At 42.1% G+C, this 16,003-nt stretch overlaps 2 protein-coding genes across 5 annotated transcripts in view; both read right to left on the minus strand.

Moving 5' to 3' along the window:
• LOC121545452 (palladin) overlaps positions 1–6,152 on the minus strand; it is a 32,613-nt gene extending 26,461 nt beyond the window's left edge. Inside the window, exon 1 of one of the 2 annotated variants that reach the window (XM_045208362.1) lies at positions 5,980–6,152. The gene's annotated coding sequence lies outside the window, so the exon portion shown is untranslated. The remainder of the gene's footprint in view (positions 1–5,979) is intronic. The other variant, XM_045208360.1, reaches the window with a different exon arrangement.
• Positions 6,153–6,864: 712 nt separating this feature from the next.
• LOC121545460 (mitogen-activated protein kinase kinase kinase kinase 4) overlaps positions 6,865–16,003 on the minus strand; it is a 57,095-nt gene continuing 47,956 nt past the window's right edge. For all 3 annotated transcript variants that reach the window (XM_045208365.1, XM_045208364.1, XM_045208363.1), the window contains 4 exons: positions 14,799–14,948; positions 10,909–11,068; positions 9,963–10,102; positions 6,865–9,760 (listed from right to left, as the gene is read on the minus strand). In XM_045208365.1, coding sequence (XP_045064300.1) covers positions 9,677–9,760; positions 9,963–10,102; positions 10,909–11,068; positions 14,799–14,948 — 534 coding nt within the window. In that variant the 3' untranslated portion in view covers positions 6,865–9,676. The remainder of the gene's footprint in view (positions 9,761–9,962; positions 10,103–10,908; positions 11,069–14,798; positions 14,949–16,003) is intronic.

Genomic DNA, 16,003 nt, shown 5'->3' on the forward strand with positions numbered 1-16,003 from the left:
TGTTACATTACTGCTTTATTCTAAAATGTATAAAATGATTTTTTCCCTCATCAATCTACACACAATACCCCATAATGCCAAAGCGAAAGCAGGTTTTTCCAAATTTGTACAAATTAAAAAACAGAAATACCTTATTTATGAGACTAAATTGAGCTCAGGTGCATCCTGTTTCCATTGATCATCCTTAAGATGTTTCTACAACTTGATTGGAGTCCACCTGTGGTAAATTCAATTTATTGGACATGATTTGGAAAGGCACACACCTGTCTATATAAGGTCCCACAGTTGACAGTGCATGTCAGAGCACTGAGTGGCGCAGTGGTCTAAGGCACTGCATCGCAGTGCTAACTGTGCCACTAGAGATCCTGGTTCAAATCCAGGCTCTGTCGCAGCCGGCCGCGACCCGGGAGACTCATGGGCGGCGCACAATTGGCCCAGCGTAGGGGAGGGAATGGCCGGCAGGGATGTAGCTCAGTTGATAGAGCATGGCGTTTGCAACGCCAGGGTTGTGGGTTCGATTCCCACGGGGGGCCAGTATATATACAAAAATAAAAATAAAATATATATATATGTATTCACTAACTGTAAGTCGCTCTGGATAAGAGCGTCTGCTAAATGACTAAAATGTAAATGTAAGAGCAAAAACCAAGCCATGAGGTCGAAGGAATTGTCCATAGAGCTCCGAGACAGGATTGTGTCGAGGCACAGATCTGGGGATGGGTACCAAAACATTTCTGTAGCATTGAAGGTCCCCATGAACACGGTGGCCTCCATCATTCTTAAATGGAAGAAGTTTGGAACCACCAAGACTTTTCCTAGAGCTGGCCGCCCGGCCAAACTGAGCAAGAAGGGCCTTTGTCAGGGAGGTGAGAAGGGCCTTGGTCAGGGAGGTGACCAAGAACCCGATGGTCACTCTGACAGAGCTCCAGAGTTCGTCTGTGGAGATGGAAGAACCTTCCAGAAGGACAACCATCTCTGCAGCACTCCACTAATCAGGCCTTTATGGTAGAGTGGCCAGACGGAAGCCACTCCTCAGTAAAAGGCACATGACAGCCCGCTTGGAGTTTGCCAAAACGCACCTAAAGGACACTACGACCATGAGAAACAAGATTCTCTGGTCTGATGAAACCAAGATTGAACTCTTTGGCCTGGAGGATACCAGGCACCGCTCATCACCTGGCCAACATCATCCCTATGGTGAAGCATGGTGGTGGCAACATCATGCTGTGGGGATGTTTTTCAGCGGCAGGGACTGGGAGACTAGTCAGGATTGAGGGAAAGATGAATGGAGCAAAGTACAGAGAGATCCTTGATGAAAACCTGCTCCAGAGCGCTCAGGACCTCAGACTGGGGCGAAGGTTCACCTTCCCTAAGCACACAGCCAAGACAACGCAGGAGTGGCTTTGGGACAAGTCTCTGAATGTCCTTGAGTGGCCAAGCCAGAGCCCGGACTTGGACCAGATCGAACATAGCTGTGCAGCGAAGCTCCTGATCCAACCTGACAGAGCTTGAGAGGATCTGCAGAGAAGAATGGGAGAAACCCCCCAAAAATAGGTGTGCCAACCTTGTAGCGTCATACCCAAGAAGACTCAAGGCTGTAATCGCTGCCAAAGGTGCTTCAACAAAGTACTGAGTAAAGGGTCTGAATACTTTTCCGGGGGTTTTAAAAATACCTTTGCAAACATTTCTAAAAACCTGTTTTTGCTTTGTCGTTATGGGGTATTGTGTGTAGATTGATGAGGGAAAAAAACAATTTAATCCATTTTAGAATAAGGCTGTAACGTAACAAAATGTGGAAAACGTCAAGGGATCTGAATACTTTCCGAATGCAGTGTATATGCTTGGGTTCCACCTTGACATCCCTGGTATACTTGACTCAATAAATTAATGCTGGTACATTGGTTGCCAGGATTAGCTGTTTGTATCTAGTCTCTTAATAATTGCATGACTGTGCAAGTTAGACACATGTTCATTATAGTCATACTGAGAGGTAATGCAAGGCTCGCTACCTTGACTAGATTCCTCCAGAGACACACAGGGCCTGTTGCATTTATTCACATAATAATGAAGTCAGATGGATGAATGTAGTTTATTATTAAATTGAACATAATTTGAGATGCAAATGACACTCCCTGTGCGTTGCTTTCACCCAGCAGGCCAGCATGGTATTCTCAGTGTGCCCTGCAGGAGATCCAGTGACTGGGCCTCTACCACCTATCAGCGCCCACCCTGAGCCTGGAGGACTGGCTAGCTACTAGCTAGAGTAGAGCTTCTGGACGAGAGGAAACCCGAGCTAAGCCACAGTCTAATTTGGTTTTGCCTTCTGTGCGTTGGATTTAGAAACACATGCGTAAGATAAATCTTCCCCCCATGGCCTGGCCTGGAATGTCCACTGGAGACAAAGTGCAGTCCAAAATCCACAGTGGGCTTAATTCACATATTCACACTGGTCATCCCCTCGCTTGCTCACCTCGCATTGTCCTCTTAAACAACACATCCATTCCAAACACATTCCATATCCTCATCATAGGGAACAACAACCCCACTATTTATAAAAGGAGAGAATTTATATAGTAGCCAATTCCCGGGGACTCCCATAAATATAAGAAGGGAAAATAAGAGTAAATGCAAAGGAGGGAACATGGAAATACAGGCCTCAAATTCACACCTTCCTCTACACATTACCAGAGAGGCACAACATCTGACATCTGACAGCTTTGGAGTGTTTAGAGGCATAAACAAGGACAGTCTCAATACCCATGCATGCCCTCTGAAACTACAGGCACAATAAATTAGTGTATCTTTGCTTATTTCAGCTTTATACAGTATAATTAACATGAAGCCACTTTCACATCACATGTATAAAATTGGGTAACACTTTACTTGACACCCAGCGTCATAACACGTTATGACACGGTCATAACCATGTCATAATATGTTATAACAGATTACATAACTTGTCATAACCTGTCATAATATGGTCATAACACTGTGATGACCCATATATTTACACCTGTTGTGACATATATACGTTATTTTATGGTGGTTATGACACCTACATAAGAGTGTCAATAACTATGTTTATTCAGATGTGCTTTTTCCCTGCCAAGAAGTTTCATTTCCTTTTAAAGTTTGTTTCTTAAATCCTTAGTTGTTGTTGTAATGAAATCTTTACAGTCATGTATCATTTGTTAATTTTTTTATAACTCGTAGAAAATGTACTTAATGACACTGTCAAGAAGCATTATGACCATCCTGTGTCACTTTACTTGGACTAAGAAAATACACTTTACGACACTGTGAAGAAGCATTATGACCATCATAATCATATAAGCCAGATAGGCCTATCACGTACATGCCCTTATGTCAGCCATCAGTCAAAAAGAGGGTGTCTTGTCCTCCTAATTTAATATGGTACATTTCAGAAAATGTTACATAACATAAACATATTGTTGACAAGTAGGCTATGGTGTAATGGAATGTTTTGTCTTGTGTGATAGGTTTGGTCGGTTTTGACACTCTTAGGTAGGTGTCATAGCCAGCCATAAAGTTACTACTGTGGTAGGTTTTGTGGGTTTTGACACTCTTAGGTAGGTGTCATAACCAGCCATAAAATAACGCAATATATGTCACAACAGGTCTAAATATATGTGTCATGACAGTGTTATGACCATATTATGACAGGTTATGACAAGTTATGTAATCTGTTATGACATATTATGGCATGGTTAAAGGTTAAAGTGTTACCATTGTTTTATTAGGCCTGTCAAACTGAACAGTCAGTTTTGGAAGGAGGAACATTGAATAGTCTCCCACTGTAGTCGGGTCATTCACATTATGTGGTGCATTTTGGACCTTGTAACTTTTTGAGAAAATACAATTATGTATTCGATCAAAAAAGCATATTGGACAAGCTCAGGCACATTTTTCAACCTGTTAGGTGCATAATCATAACAGGGTGGAACCTAACGAGGTGGAAATTTGGAGCTTAAATTAGCCATAGCTCTGTGAGTGAGCAAGATTGAGCTAGCATAATTGAGAACACTTTAACAGGACTTCTCTATCAAACATATTTTAACATAAAAAAATTGTAAATTGTCTTTATAATTTAGCCTAACAGGGTGGAAATTTAAGAGTGGGACATACAGACTAACAACATGGAACATGGAAAAATAGATCAAACTGAGTGTTTATATTTCTTTAGCTTTGCACCTTTGTTTTCCAACCAAAGAAATGATGACACTTCTTGAATGTCGTGTAATTGTAGGAATGGGTTGTTTTCTTAAATTGAGAATTACAACAAACTAACAGGGTAGAAAGTGACATCAAGGACACACAGAAAATCTGAAATAAAATAATAATAAATACAATAATCATGAAAAAATAGTTATTGATCAGAGAGAACTTAACTAGGTCTATAAAATAATGAAGAAAGATTTTAAATATTTTAATATTTTATGGCTTATATTTATCATGGAATTTGATGAATAACACCCAGGAACATGGCAAAAATGCCCTCATCCACTGAAAAAAAGTGTTCAAAATGCATAAAATTCCCTTTCAAGATCCATATTTTTATGTTTTTAAGGGAAAGGACACCTGACCTTATATTTAAAGCCTTTTGGAATTATACACTAAAGTGATATTTCCTGAGGACAGAAAAGGCACCACATTGTAGGAATGACCCAGTCTGTCTCCATCAGTCTGCCACCATAGGAGTCTTCAGTTTGTACTGCAGCTGCCTCTCTAATACCGACTCATATCAATGTCCAGTCATGGAGTACATTCCATCCCAACCATCACAACACAACTCAGTAATGATACCGCGGCTACTGTCCAGCAGGTGCCTATGTACCGGGCAGGATGCTGGAATCTTATTCAGGTGGTTATTTAGAGGGATCATCAGACAGGGTAGTGATCCAGGCTTTAACATGGTCATGTTGAACCCATATTCCAATTCACTAAAGCGAGGTCAAAATACCAGATAACACCTGGTGAGAATAAACCTGTTCAGAATGTCAGTTAGTGACCCAGGTCTACAGTAATGCACAGGCTAACCTCAATTGTTCATCAACCAAACTGAATGACTTCAAAACCCCAAACCTCAAAGTAGAATGACTGGAGGGGACGTCTCCAATAAATAAGTCAGCAAATTTTGTCATGTGACATTCTGGGGATTCCCTTGTTGAAAAGATATCAAAAGATTTGCAAGTCATCAGACTCCTGACATGTTTTGTTTGCACAAGGCCACTGAGAATCTAGTAAAGTTTGTACATACTACCACCTGCTACTACTGATATTATGAAACTCTTGTGGTCTATAATTGAATATTTGTTGACTGACTCGGTTCTATTCATCAAGCCATTGCACAAGTCAACAACTCCAACAGGTCTCGGAATTGTCTCCAGGTGGACCAATTTAGAGTGAGGAGCACATGATCCCCGGGGGCCAATCAGAGGTCTCAGTTTGCAGAGTGCATTGCATAAGCATGTTTGGCCTGGCCAAGCCCCCCCCCCCATCCTGGTCCCTTCCATCACCCCCAACTCCACCCTGGAATGCCAAGCTGCCTCACCCCGCTGCACACTATATAATTGACACACTTTTGCAGTTCCAAAGTTAAATCCCAGCGAATGCAACAGATTTTTCACCACACAACTTTTTGATTTGCCAGCTTATATGGTTTGATCACTAAAAAAACAGTTGTCATTCAAATTTGACATGACTACCAGGCTAAGATTTCATGTTTGATTGATAGATAAACATGCAAATGTACCTTTCATTTAAAGTTGGTAAGAGATAGATAGCTTTACAGCTTTATATATAGTCAACAGTTGAACACAAACCAGAACATATTTTGAGTAAGGATCCCATGACACAAGCCATATGACCCTAAGCTGCACCAACACCTGACCCCTAGACCACCCAACTAATGGTTCCTCTGGGGAAAATAAAAAGTTCCACACCATGCAGAGACCTTACCAGTGGACCACCGTGCAGCTACTAGTCCAATGGGTGATGACTGTACTGTGTGAGACAGGCAGGGACAGACAAACGGCTCTCTCTGCTCCACTCCCTGGCACACTCTCTTCCTTGCTCACCAAGGGGGCGCAGAGGGTCCTTCTCTGAGCACCACTCAACTGTCATCTACAGAGGGGGTGGGATCCAGACAGGACGGTGGGGTGGGTGGGTGGTGGTGGGGGGTGTCAGGGGGAGTGTTAGGTGGGAGGAGGCGGCCATGGCAGTGGCTGGGACTGAGTCTCCAGCTCCACTGTAGCAGTGTCTGACTGAGCCTGAGGACGGAGTGGGTTGAGGAAGTGAGCTAGGGCCCGTCTCAGGTTACATCCCTTCCATCTGACACAGCTGACTCCACAGTTAACCAGAGAACTAAACACTCTGACCCGCAAATATAGACCAGCCCCTAGCCATCACGCTGCCCAAACATTGTGACTGCTCCAGCAGTGCTTCAGCAGATACGGGAATACTGTAAGCATGTGGAAATGAAATGGAAGTCTTGAATCACCATGAGCAGGTGGAATGCATCATATGGAAGAAATAGCTAAATAAATCCTGCTCTTGTGTGGAAGTCCCTACTACTATGGTGCCAGTCAGACTTGGTTCCGGGTGAAGATGGAACCCGAGCTTCCTGTTTCAGCTCCCAGCTCGATCACTGATTGGCACAGGTGTTGTGTGACATGAATAACTTGGGAGCGTTAAAAGGTTGGTGCACTGAAACAACCTCTTCCGTACTCCAGGTGCTGTTCTTAAAGTATAACCATAAGAATTACATAGTCCTGCCTGCAAATGTATAGCTTTGGTAAGTTGATATTGTTCCAATGTTATTCAAGTAACCACTGAACGACAAAATAATTGTCTACAACATATTTTATTGTTCAACATTATTTTTTATATAATAACACCTCAATTAGTGTTACTAATTAATTTCACGGGTTGAGTATACAGTACATGCTGTAAAATGATAAGAAAGTTCCAGTGCAAAAATAAAGCAAAAGTAAGACAAAAAAAGGACAAAATAAAATACAATTTATATTTCAATACAATTTCAAAAACAAAATGGAAAAAGGACAGGTAAGGAAACAATATATTTTGTGGATATTTATCAATATAATGTGGTCAACTTTATCATTAAGTTTTTAACACTATATATATTTTGTAGGGGAAATATGGATCAAGACTGACTGGTCTACCAGTCTATTAAATACAATCTCATATAACTGTCACCTACACTCAACATCAAAAACCTTTCCGAATTCTTTCGCCATCTTACTCAAATTCCCGAGAACAAAAACTCAATTTGCTCTGCATCATCTAAAGCAGAGAGGAATCTTCACAGCTACACGACGCACACCTGACACAAACCACCATCAACTTCCTCAGTCCTTCCTACAGTACACATCTCTCAAGCAAACTCATGATCTCAAACAAGAGCACTTCCTGAGATATGGGGGTGGACAGGAGGAGAAATGAACCAGAGAGTGCAATGACTCACAATCCTCAACTGCAATATAACTGTCTGTTGATAAACTATTATTTAACTCAGTAACATGTCTGATATCACACATTTTGCTTATAATCCCCCTTTTTTATAGAAATAATTACCAACTGTTTACAAATGGACAATATAGTGACTCACTATCACAAGTTCTACTTAGGCATATGTTTTGGGGGAAAAACTTGTTCAAACGTAAGTTCATGATAAAACGTTGAAATTGTTTAAATCTACCCATTCAAATTCTTATTCGAAATTTGACAAATTATAATTTCTGCCAAATGAGTGAGATATTAACTGATTGCTCTGTTACTATTTTCAAAAATACTTAATTAAAACCGATTTATTAAAAACATTTATTAAAAACTCAATTTGATTGATTCCTAACCACTTTGCCTTGACTACAAATCTCAGTCAGAATGTAAGTAAAAAAATTCTGTGAATTAGACCAATGACAATGAAAGCATTAGTTCATGGAAACTTAATAATAATCATAGGGTAAATATACGTTAAAATAATTGCTATGTGAAACTGAGTACCTTACTGGCTATTCCTTCTAACCTAAATATATTGTCAGTTGAATACACCTCATGAGTGAATGCTCACATAAAAATATGAGATGCTTTTTGATAACAATAAAATAACAACATCATATCAAACTGTCCCTTGAAAAAGTTCATTTTCAGTTGAAAATATGCGTACAGAACCAGCTGCAGTATTTCTATCATGAACATAAAGTAACTATAATAGTCCAAACTGGATTTGTAATGAAAATGTTGAGCTCCATTTGGTGGCAAAACATTCATCATAAAAAGGAAAGGAAAAGCAAAAAAGCAAAACAAAATAAAACTGGATAAAAATACAATTGATTTGAGTTTACATTTCACATTTGTGGTACAGATCAATTATTTCAATGTCCTTTAACAAACATTTTTTTTTTTACAAAAGAGTACATGTTTGATCATTTAAAGAGTTAAAAGCCTATTGCTGTTATAACATCATTTTTAGATCATGACATATCAAATAGAAGATTTAGCTTGATCTAAATCAGATGCAATCTCTGTTTAATGTAATGCTGTTTAATGTTGAAAATAAAGGACTTCAAAAGGACTTCAAATGTATTACATGGTGACAATAAAGCATTTTACATTGAACATTTACAAAAGTGGTCATAGTGCAAAGGGCTAGATCATTTGCAAATCCATTAACCTGTACATAGAGATGACCAGTGGATATAAAATATCTATAAAACAGTGCAAATAATATGTACATCCACTTACGTACAAAAATACCTATATAGCACGAGGTCAACATAATGATCCTTTTCTTCCTCCTCATAAAAATGACTTTATGCAAAACATGATCTGTTTTATATCAAGAGATGCAACAGGGTATTTAATGCCTATTTGGTTATCTAAATTACGACTAGAAAGTGGAGACCGTAAAACTCAGAATACACCATTGGAATTGCAGGGGCCATAAAATGACTTAATAGTGAGAAATAAGGACAAGCAATTTGCAGTATCAGTGTCTACATTTAAAAACGATTGCTAGCCCACTAATCTCTGTAGTCTTTTTAATGCACACTTCATTATTAAGGGACTTATGTTTTGTCACTCCATTTGGAGTAAGAACATTTGATTTTAATTTGTGCAACTTTAAAAGCACATAATACTTGCAAATAATACTGGATGGTAAATATATCAGGATTTAACACCAACAATGGCACTTGCTAATAATACAATGACGAATATAGCAACAATCACTTAATAAAAACCGTTTTGATGCATTTTTGATATAAACAAAGAAGCAATTGTGCTTTTTAGTCCATGTGATATTGAGATCAATATGAATTCAAATGTAGGTTGCCGATGTATTTCAAAACATAACCAAGAAGCCCTGTGCATGGCTATTAAGGACCAAAACTCACTTCTTAAGTACTATAGCCAGAGACCTGAAATCATCAGCCTAAAACCAATGTGTTGTCCTTAGCCACAAAAATAATAAATTAATGCTGATTGCTAATGGTGTATCCTCATATGCATGGAGGTTTGTAGCTGTATTACTAACGTGTAAATTCAGTTATTAAGAGGACTGTATCTGAGCATAATTCATGTTGTTTCTGAGATGATCCCTGTATGAATGTTTGTTGTCTTCAGGCCCCAGAGCTCACCAGTTGAACAGGGAGTTTTGGCCCAGTGTCATGAAGTAGATCTGGCTGCTGCCACCAGACTGCACTGAGGCAAAGAACACCTTCACACAGAAGATAGGTGAATCAGTTAAACATTTACAACTTACCAGTATAATATTCAACACCTACAATACTATGAACAACATACAGTAGGCTAGGACACATTTTCTGCATCTACCCAAGCCCTATGTGATATGGGAGGAATAGGGTGTCATGTGAGCTTTGCCCAAGGTGTGTTTTGGTGATATTGGGATGTTGTCTTACCTTGTCATTCCTCTCACACAGGAATTTGAGTTTCTGGGCCTTCTTGTGCATGAAGACTCCTTCAAGGTTGCCTGTGTTAGCTGACCTCAGCTCGATGGCTTTGTCTCCCCAGCCCATCACCTGGTTGGACTGCAGGTAGGCTGTGGAGATACACACATACACCAGCGACTTAGATTGAGGTCCAAATGCCACCTTATTCCCTATACTACTTTTGACCAGGAGCCATAGTTGTCTTGTCAAAGGTAGTGCACTATATAGGGAATAAGGTGTCATTGGGATGCAGCCTTAGTCACTAGAGTACACACTCAGGCTTTTAGACTCTCCAAGGCTTTCTGCCTCTCTCAGTGAGTGCCATGTTGTAAACCAATCTTGAGATGCATCTAGAGATGAAAATCAATAGGCTCCCTTTTACCACACTCTCCTCTTTAGAGCCTACACCCAGAGTTTATTTACACTCTATATACTGAGGTCCAGACTGGGCTGAGCGCTGTCCTGTCTGTGAGTCTGTTCCCCACAGATACCCCTTCCCCTTGAATAATGACCCGGCCAAGGGACCCAACTAAATGAGTCTAACAGAACATCTTATTTTTAGAGCCACTGTCCCAAATCTGTCTAGAGGGGTTGGATCCAGCTTAACTCCTCTTTGAATCCAGTGATCCAAGCACAATAAATAAGGTTTATTTCTTGGCTGCTGCATATCAAAAAGGGCCAACACAAGAGACATGTTCAATTTTTAAAACGTTGTGGGTCTGCAGGTCTATCAAATATATCCATTTTAATATAGAATTAATTATAAGCGCTAGTTTTTCAATCCGAGTGGAGGTGGAATCTCTCTCTTTATCTCTCTCCCCCGTCTTTCAAGAGATACGGAAAAAAAGCATGCGCACACACGTACGCACACACAGCCTTCAGATTTGGTGGGTGGGCACGATGTACAGAAACTCACCGACAGATGCAGGCATCTCTCCCCACTGCAGCACGGTTTCCTTGGTGATGCGTCCGTAGGTGTCTATGTAGACCCCCTCGTCTTCATAACACACCAGAACCTCCATGCCACTGCTGTTAGGTAGGATGATGATGGCATGGGGCCGGATCACACCCTGGATCTAAGACAGACAAACACACACAGTCAGATGAGATGAGATGATGATAAGATGGGTTACGTCTCAAATGGCATGGCATCCCCTATATAGTGAACTACTTTTGACCAGAGCCCTATGGGTCTGACAGGCGCCATTTAAGACACATCCATTATGTTTTCTATAGTGTCGCTCTCAAGTATAGTGTGATATGGTATTATTCTGTCTGCAAACTACATTTCCCTGTTGGAAAATAACAATTGACTTGACTTTATTTGACGACAACGGGAAGTGCAGCACAGCACAGCACAGCACAGCACAGCTCAGCACTCTCAATCCAAACCTCATCATCTCTACCAGCAACAGCAGTACTCACCCAGCTACATCCACATCACCAGGGGTAATCCTCCTAATACACCAACTAATAGGCGGTATCCAGATTTTCATACCGTCATACTATTTCTGTACCATACCGGGTATTACCAGAAGTGCACACAACGGGTCCAGGAGGGGATTAATTGTCTTTGCTGTAACCAAGTAGCTTGATCTTGCCATCTAGCCACTGAGCTAGCAAGTTAGCAAACCAAACGCATTCTGGAGTCCTGAGCTGGATATAATTGATTAGACACATCTTGGATAGTTAACGTATAGTTATAAGCAGTGGCATAGCACACACCCCTGCAGCCCCTGGTATTGAAATTAAATCGTCGGTATGTCTAAATACCCCAGTATACATTATATACGGTATATCGCCTAAGCCTACCAGATAACATTGACTAATAAAACAAAGTATCATTGTTCCCTCACACTCCCACTCTCCCTCCCTGGAACCATCTGGAATAATTATGTTTGATGTGAGGCTGGTTCAGAGTCAGTAAACTGAGGCTAAACAACATGTTGAATCAGCCGAGTCACTGACTACAGGTGGCAACAGAGAGAGGGTGACAACGCTTAATCGATTCTGTCTCAGCTAATTAATTGCCATACAATGTCTTCACTTAATTTCTCTAATTACAAACTCATTTGCCAAAGATGCTCAGTGATCAGCTCTTTCTCTCCTGGCATCGGGATGCAACTCAGGTACCCAAATTAGTGTTGTTGCTATGGCTGGGTGAGCTCCACTGAGATGAGATGCAGAGCTATTCATGGGTTGCATGTTTCGTCACAATATTGTTTTGAACATTCGTTTTGGACTGATGCCTGATGCTACTCAATGCATCGTCAATGAGCGCTGATGAAGATTTCATCAAAAGTGAATTAAAGTGGCTTGAAAATACAATGACATTCAAAAGGAGGCAAATAATTTGTAGGAAAACCTTTTGTCATCATTTTGATGTCACCATATTGACTTTAGATGCAGTATAATGTTAGCTAGCTAGCTAAGCTTGAGGGGAGGCCACTGGATTTTAGCTAGCTAACATTAGCATTGCTAGCTATTTTTGACTAACTTTGCTATCTAATGACAACATTGCCATCTGTCTAAAGTAGATTTGACGACATGATAATGCTGGCAAAGTTGTTTCCTACAGAATATTTGACTACTTTAGCAATGTCATCGTATTTCCTGGCAATATAGTGTAATTTAGACTAAACAGTAGTTAGCCTTCGTCCAGAATGACTGGGCTTATCACCACTTTAAGGCACCACTATGGCGCCGCTGATAGAGGGCGGCTTGAGAACGTTCATAACAATGGCATGACGCGATCGAGTGACGGAGGTGCAACCTATGAATATAACCACTGAACAGCATCTTGGGTTGAATAAGTGGCAGCGAGGTGGAGGAGGGAGCCACTTCTGACCCCCTCAGGTCCCTCATAAGCGCTTGCATAATAGCCAACATTCAAACAATGAGACTGTCTTTAAGTCTCTGTTATCTGTTTGAGGATGCAACATTCACACATTCACATACACAACATTTCTAAGACCACAAGAGATGCACAATAACCCAAAAAGACCCCTTCGCATAAGAAGATTATAACAAAGTAGTAGCTTAAACAGGAGGTATAACCTCAAACCCCAAATCCCCAAACAAACCAACACCTCAAACAACCCCAAAAGCTCTATGTACAGCAAGTCACAGTCACCACAGGACCAGTGTAAGTCACCACAGGATCCCCATACTTGCCCGGCCAAGAGCCTGTCCCCCCAGCTGCCCCCCGCTGTCCTCGTGCTGGTGTGGCTGTGCCACCACAATCCTCAGCATCAACACTGGCATCCACAGACGCAGTGCTATCTTAATCCGCTGCCTCGGTATCCTTATCATCTCATCATCAACAGCAGCCAGCAGGGAGAATGTACGTGGGACAAAAGTTGTGTGTGTGTGAAGGAAAGAATGAGCGGACCAGTGAGTGTCAGTGAGAGTGAGTGAATATGAGAGTGAATGTGAGAGCGAGTGATCGGGTAAAAGAGAAGGACTCTTCTCTTCCACTGCAGTGTAAGAGACTAAGGCACCAGTGTTATGGAGTGCGTGGTAGTGCTCTCTAAATATATCAGTGTTATCAGAAAAAATTGCAGAATAACAGGTCACTTTAGCAGGCACATGGTTTGCCGGCGCTGCCAAGGTATTTTTAGAGCTATCTATCTGGTGAAAAGTAGCACACATGGCTGGAGACTGGGGCCAAAGAGAAGCAGCCAATGATAGCTATGTGGGCCAGCAGTGGGAGAAGTGGGATAGAGCCACAGCACTGGGAGGTGGTACAGTGTGTGTGTGTGTGTGTGTGTGTGTGTGTGTGCGTGAGTGTGTAATATAGCTCATTTCCTTCGGAGAATGTTTTTCCTCTGCTCTGGCTCTCAGCTCCCAGCAGCTCTCTGCAGCATTGTGTGGGTGTGTGGGATTCTCATCAGTAGGAGTAGAGGCTGCCTCGGCGCCCCTGTCCACAGTGACTAAGAGTGCAACAATCTGCACCTCTGCACCATTCCGCCCTGCTACACCTTGAGCCTCATAGAGGGGTTAGAGGTTCTAACTAACACAATATCCATCACTTGGTTCAGCTGGCTACTCAGTCATTCTCAGCCTCATTCACTTCCTGGTAGTCAGCCAAACACAGCTACCACTGAGATGAACTGATAACTGATCAAGTCTGACTTCCCTGTATCTTCAGGCAACTGTTGTGACCGAGGTAGATTACTGGACTGATGCTTTAGTTATTTTTCAGTAAATCTGTTTGCTCCCGAGAGGAAAAGCTCCCTAAATGCACTGTATCTCCTTTGCTCTGAGGTAAGTGATGTTTGAGCTTATACTGTGACAGAGCAGAATTTCTACGAGGGGCTTTTCGAGAAATCCATTTACATTTGACATTTTAGTCATTTAGCAGATGCTCCTATCCAGAGCGACTTTCAGTTAATGGCCCAACGCTCTTAACCACTAGGCTACATGCCGCTACAAAGACAAGTGCCACAAGGTCAGATGCTGACAGTAGCAGGCCTGGCTTAAACACAAACCCATCCAGTCGATATTATACTATATCAACCGCAATTAGTCAACTGGCTGTGGTGGCAAACAGCTTCTACCCACGTCAAATCTGAGTCAGAACAAAAGATCACGCTGAGTGGCGTGGGTGCAGAGGAGAGGCGCTGCTTAGCCGCTAGAGAACAGAGACACAGAAACTGGAGGATGGAGGTCTGGCAGAGACCCAGAGATCCAGGCTGCATGGCCCTGAGGGGGAGAGAGAAGGCTGGGGTAGGGAGAGGGTGGAGGGGGTGTGGGAGAGTTTAGAGGAGGCTGGGGTTGAGGTTGAGTGGGGGGTGGAGGACTCACGTGTGTTGGCAAGTAGAGGTCGTAGGGTGTCCCCGAGTCCACGTCGATGGCGTGGAAGCCCGACAGGGAGCCGTAGATGACCTTGAGTCTCTGTCCATCCTCCACCGTCAGGTCCACAGACAGAGGCCTCTGGGGGAGCGAGCCGAACGACTGGATACACACAACAAGGACAGACATTAGGAATGACTTCGGAAGAGTATACAGTATAACTATATATATAGTATACAGCAGGGTTCTTCAATTCCGGTCCTGGAGGGCCGAAACACCTCTGTTTTTCATCCTCTCCTTCTAATCAGGGGCTAAATCAGACCTGGGACACCAGGTGAGTGCAATTAACTACCAGGTAGAAATAAAAAACAGAAGTGTTTCGGCCCTCCAGGACCGGAATTGAAGAACCCTGGTATACAGTATAACTGGGACCAATAGTTTTTCCTGGTCAAGACACACACTGAGTGTACAAAACATTAGGAACTTTTGCCCTCAGAACAGCCTCAATTCATCGGGGCATGGACTCTACAAGGTGTCGAAAGCGTACCACAGGGATGCTGGCCCATGTTGACTCCAATGCTTCCCACAGTTGTGTCAAGTTGGCTGGATGTCCTTAGGGTGGTGGACCATTCTTGATACAAACGGGAAACTGTTGCGCATGAAAAACCCAGCGTTGCAATTCTTGACACAATCAAACCGGTGCGCCTGGCACCATGTCTCCTACCCTTCATCTACAGTGATTGAAGTGGATTTAACAAGTGACATCAATATGGGATCACAGCTTTCACATGGATTAACCTGGTCAGTCTGTGTCATCGAAAGAGCAGGTGTTCCTAATGTTTTGTACACTCAGGAGCTAACACTAGGAGCTAACCCATGACACTAGGAGCTAACACATAGTGACCACCCAGGTTAGTCTAGTTCATATCTTTCATGGTTTTTGTGGAGTGAGTAGAAATAATTCAAACAGATCATTCCAGAAAGATGTGTAAGAAGTAGGGCAAGCCACTGAAGAGAGTTCAGAACTAGGACAGTGTTGTCAAGGTGACCGTAATAGCATTTCATATTCTCTTTGTCTATCATTAGAGCGTTCTAGATTCACAACGAAAGTAGCCCGGTCCCAGATCCGTTTGTGCTTATTCCTACTCCAAGCCAAACATTGTCATGACAATTCCATAAGGAGTGGCACCCAGGCAACCAGGATACAATGAAAGGAC

Source organism: Coregonus clupeaformis, chromosome 3 (genome assembly GCF_020615455.1).
Source record: "Coregonus clupeaformis isolate EN_2021a chromosome 3, ASM2061545v1, whole genome shotgun sequence".
NCBI classification, from domain to species: Eukaryota; Metazoa; Chordata; class Actinopteri; order Salmoniformes; family Salmonidae; genus Coregonus; species Coregonus clupeaformis.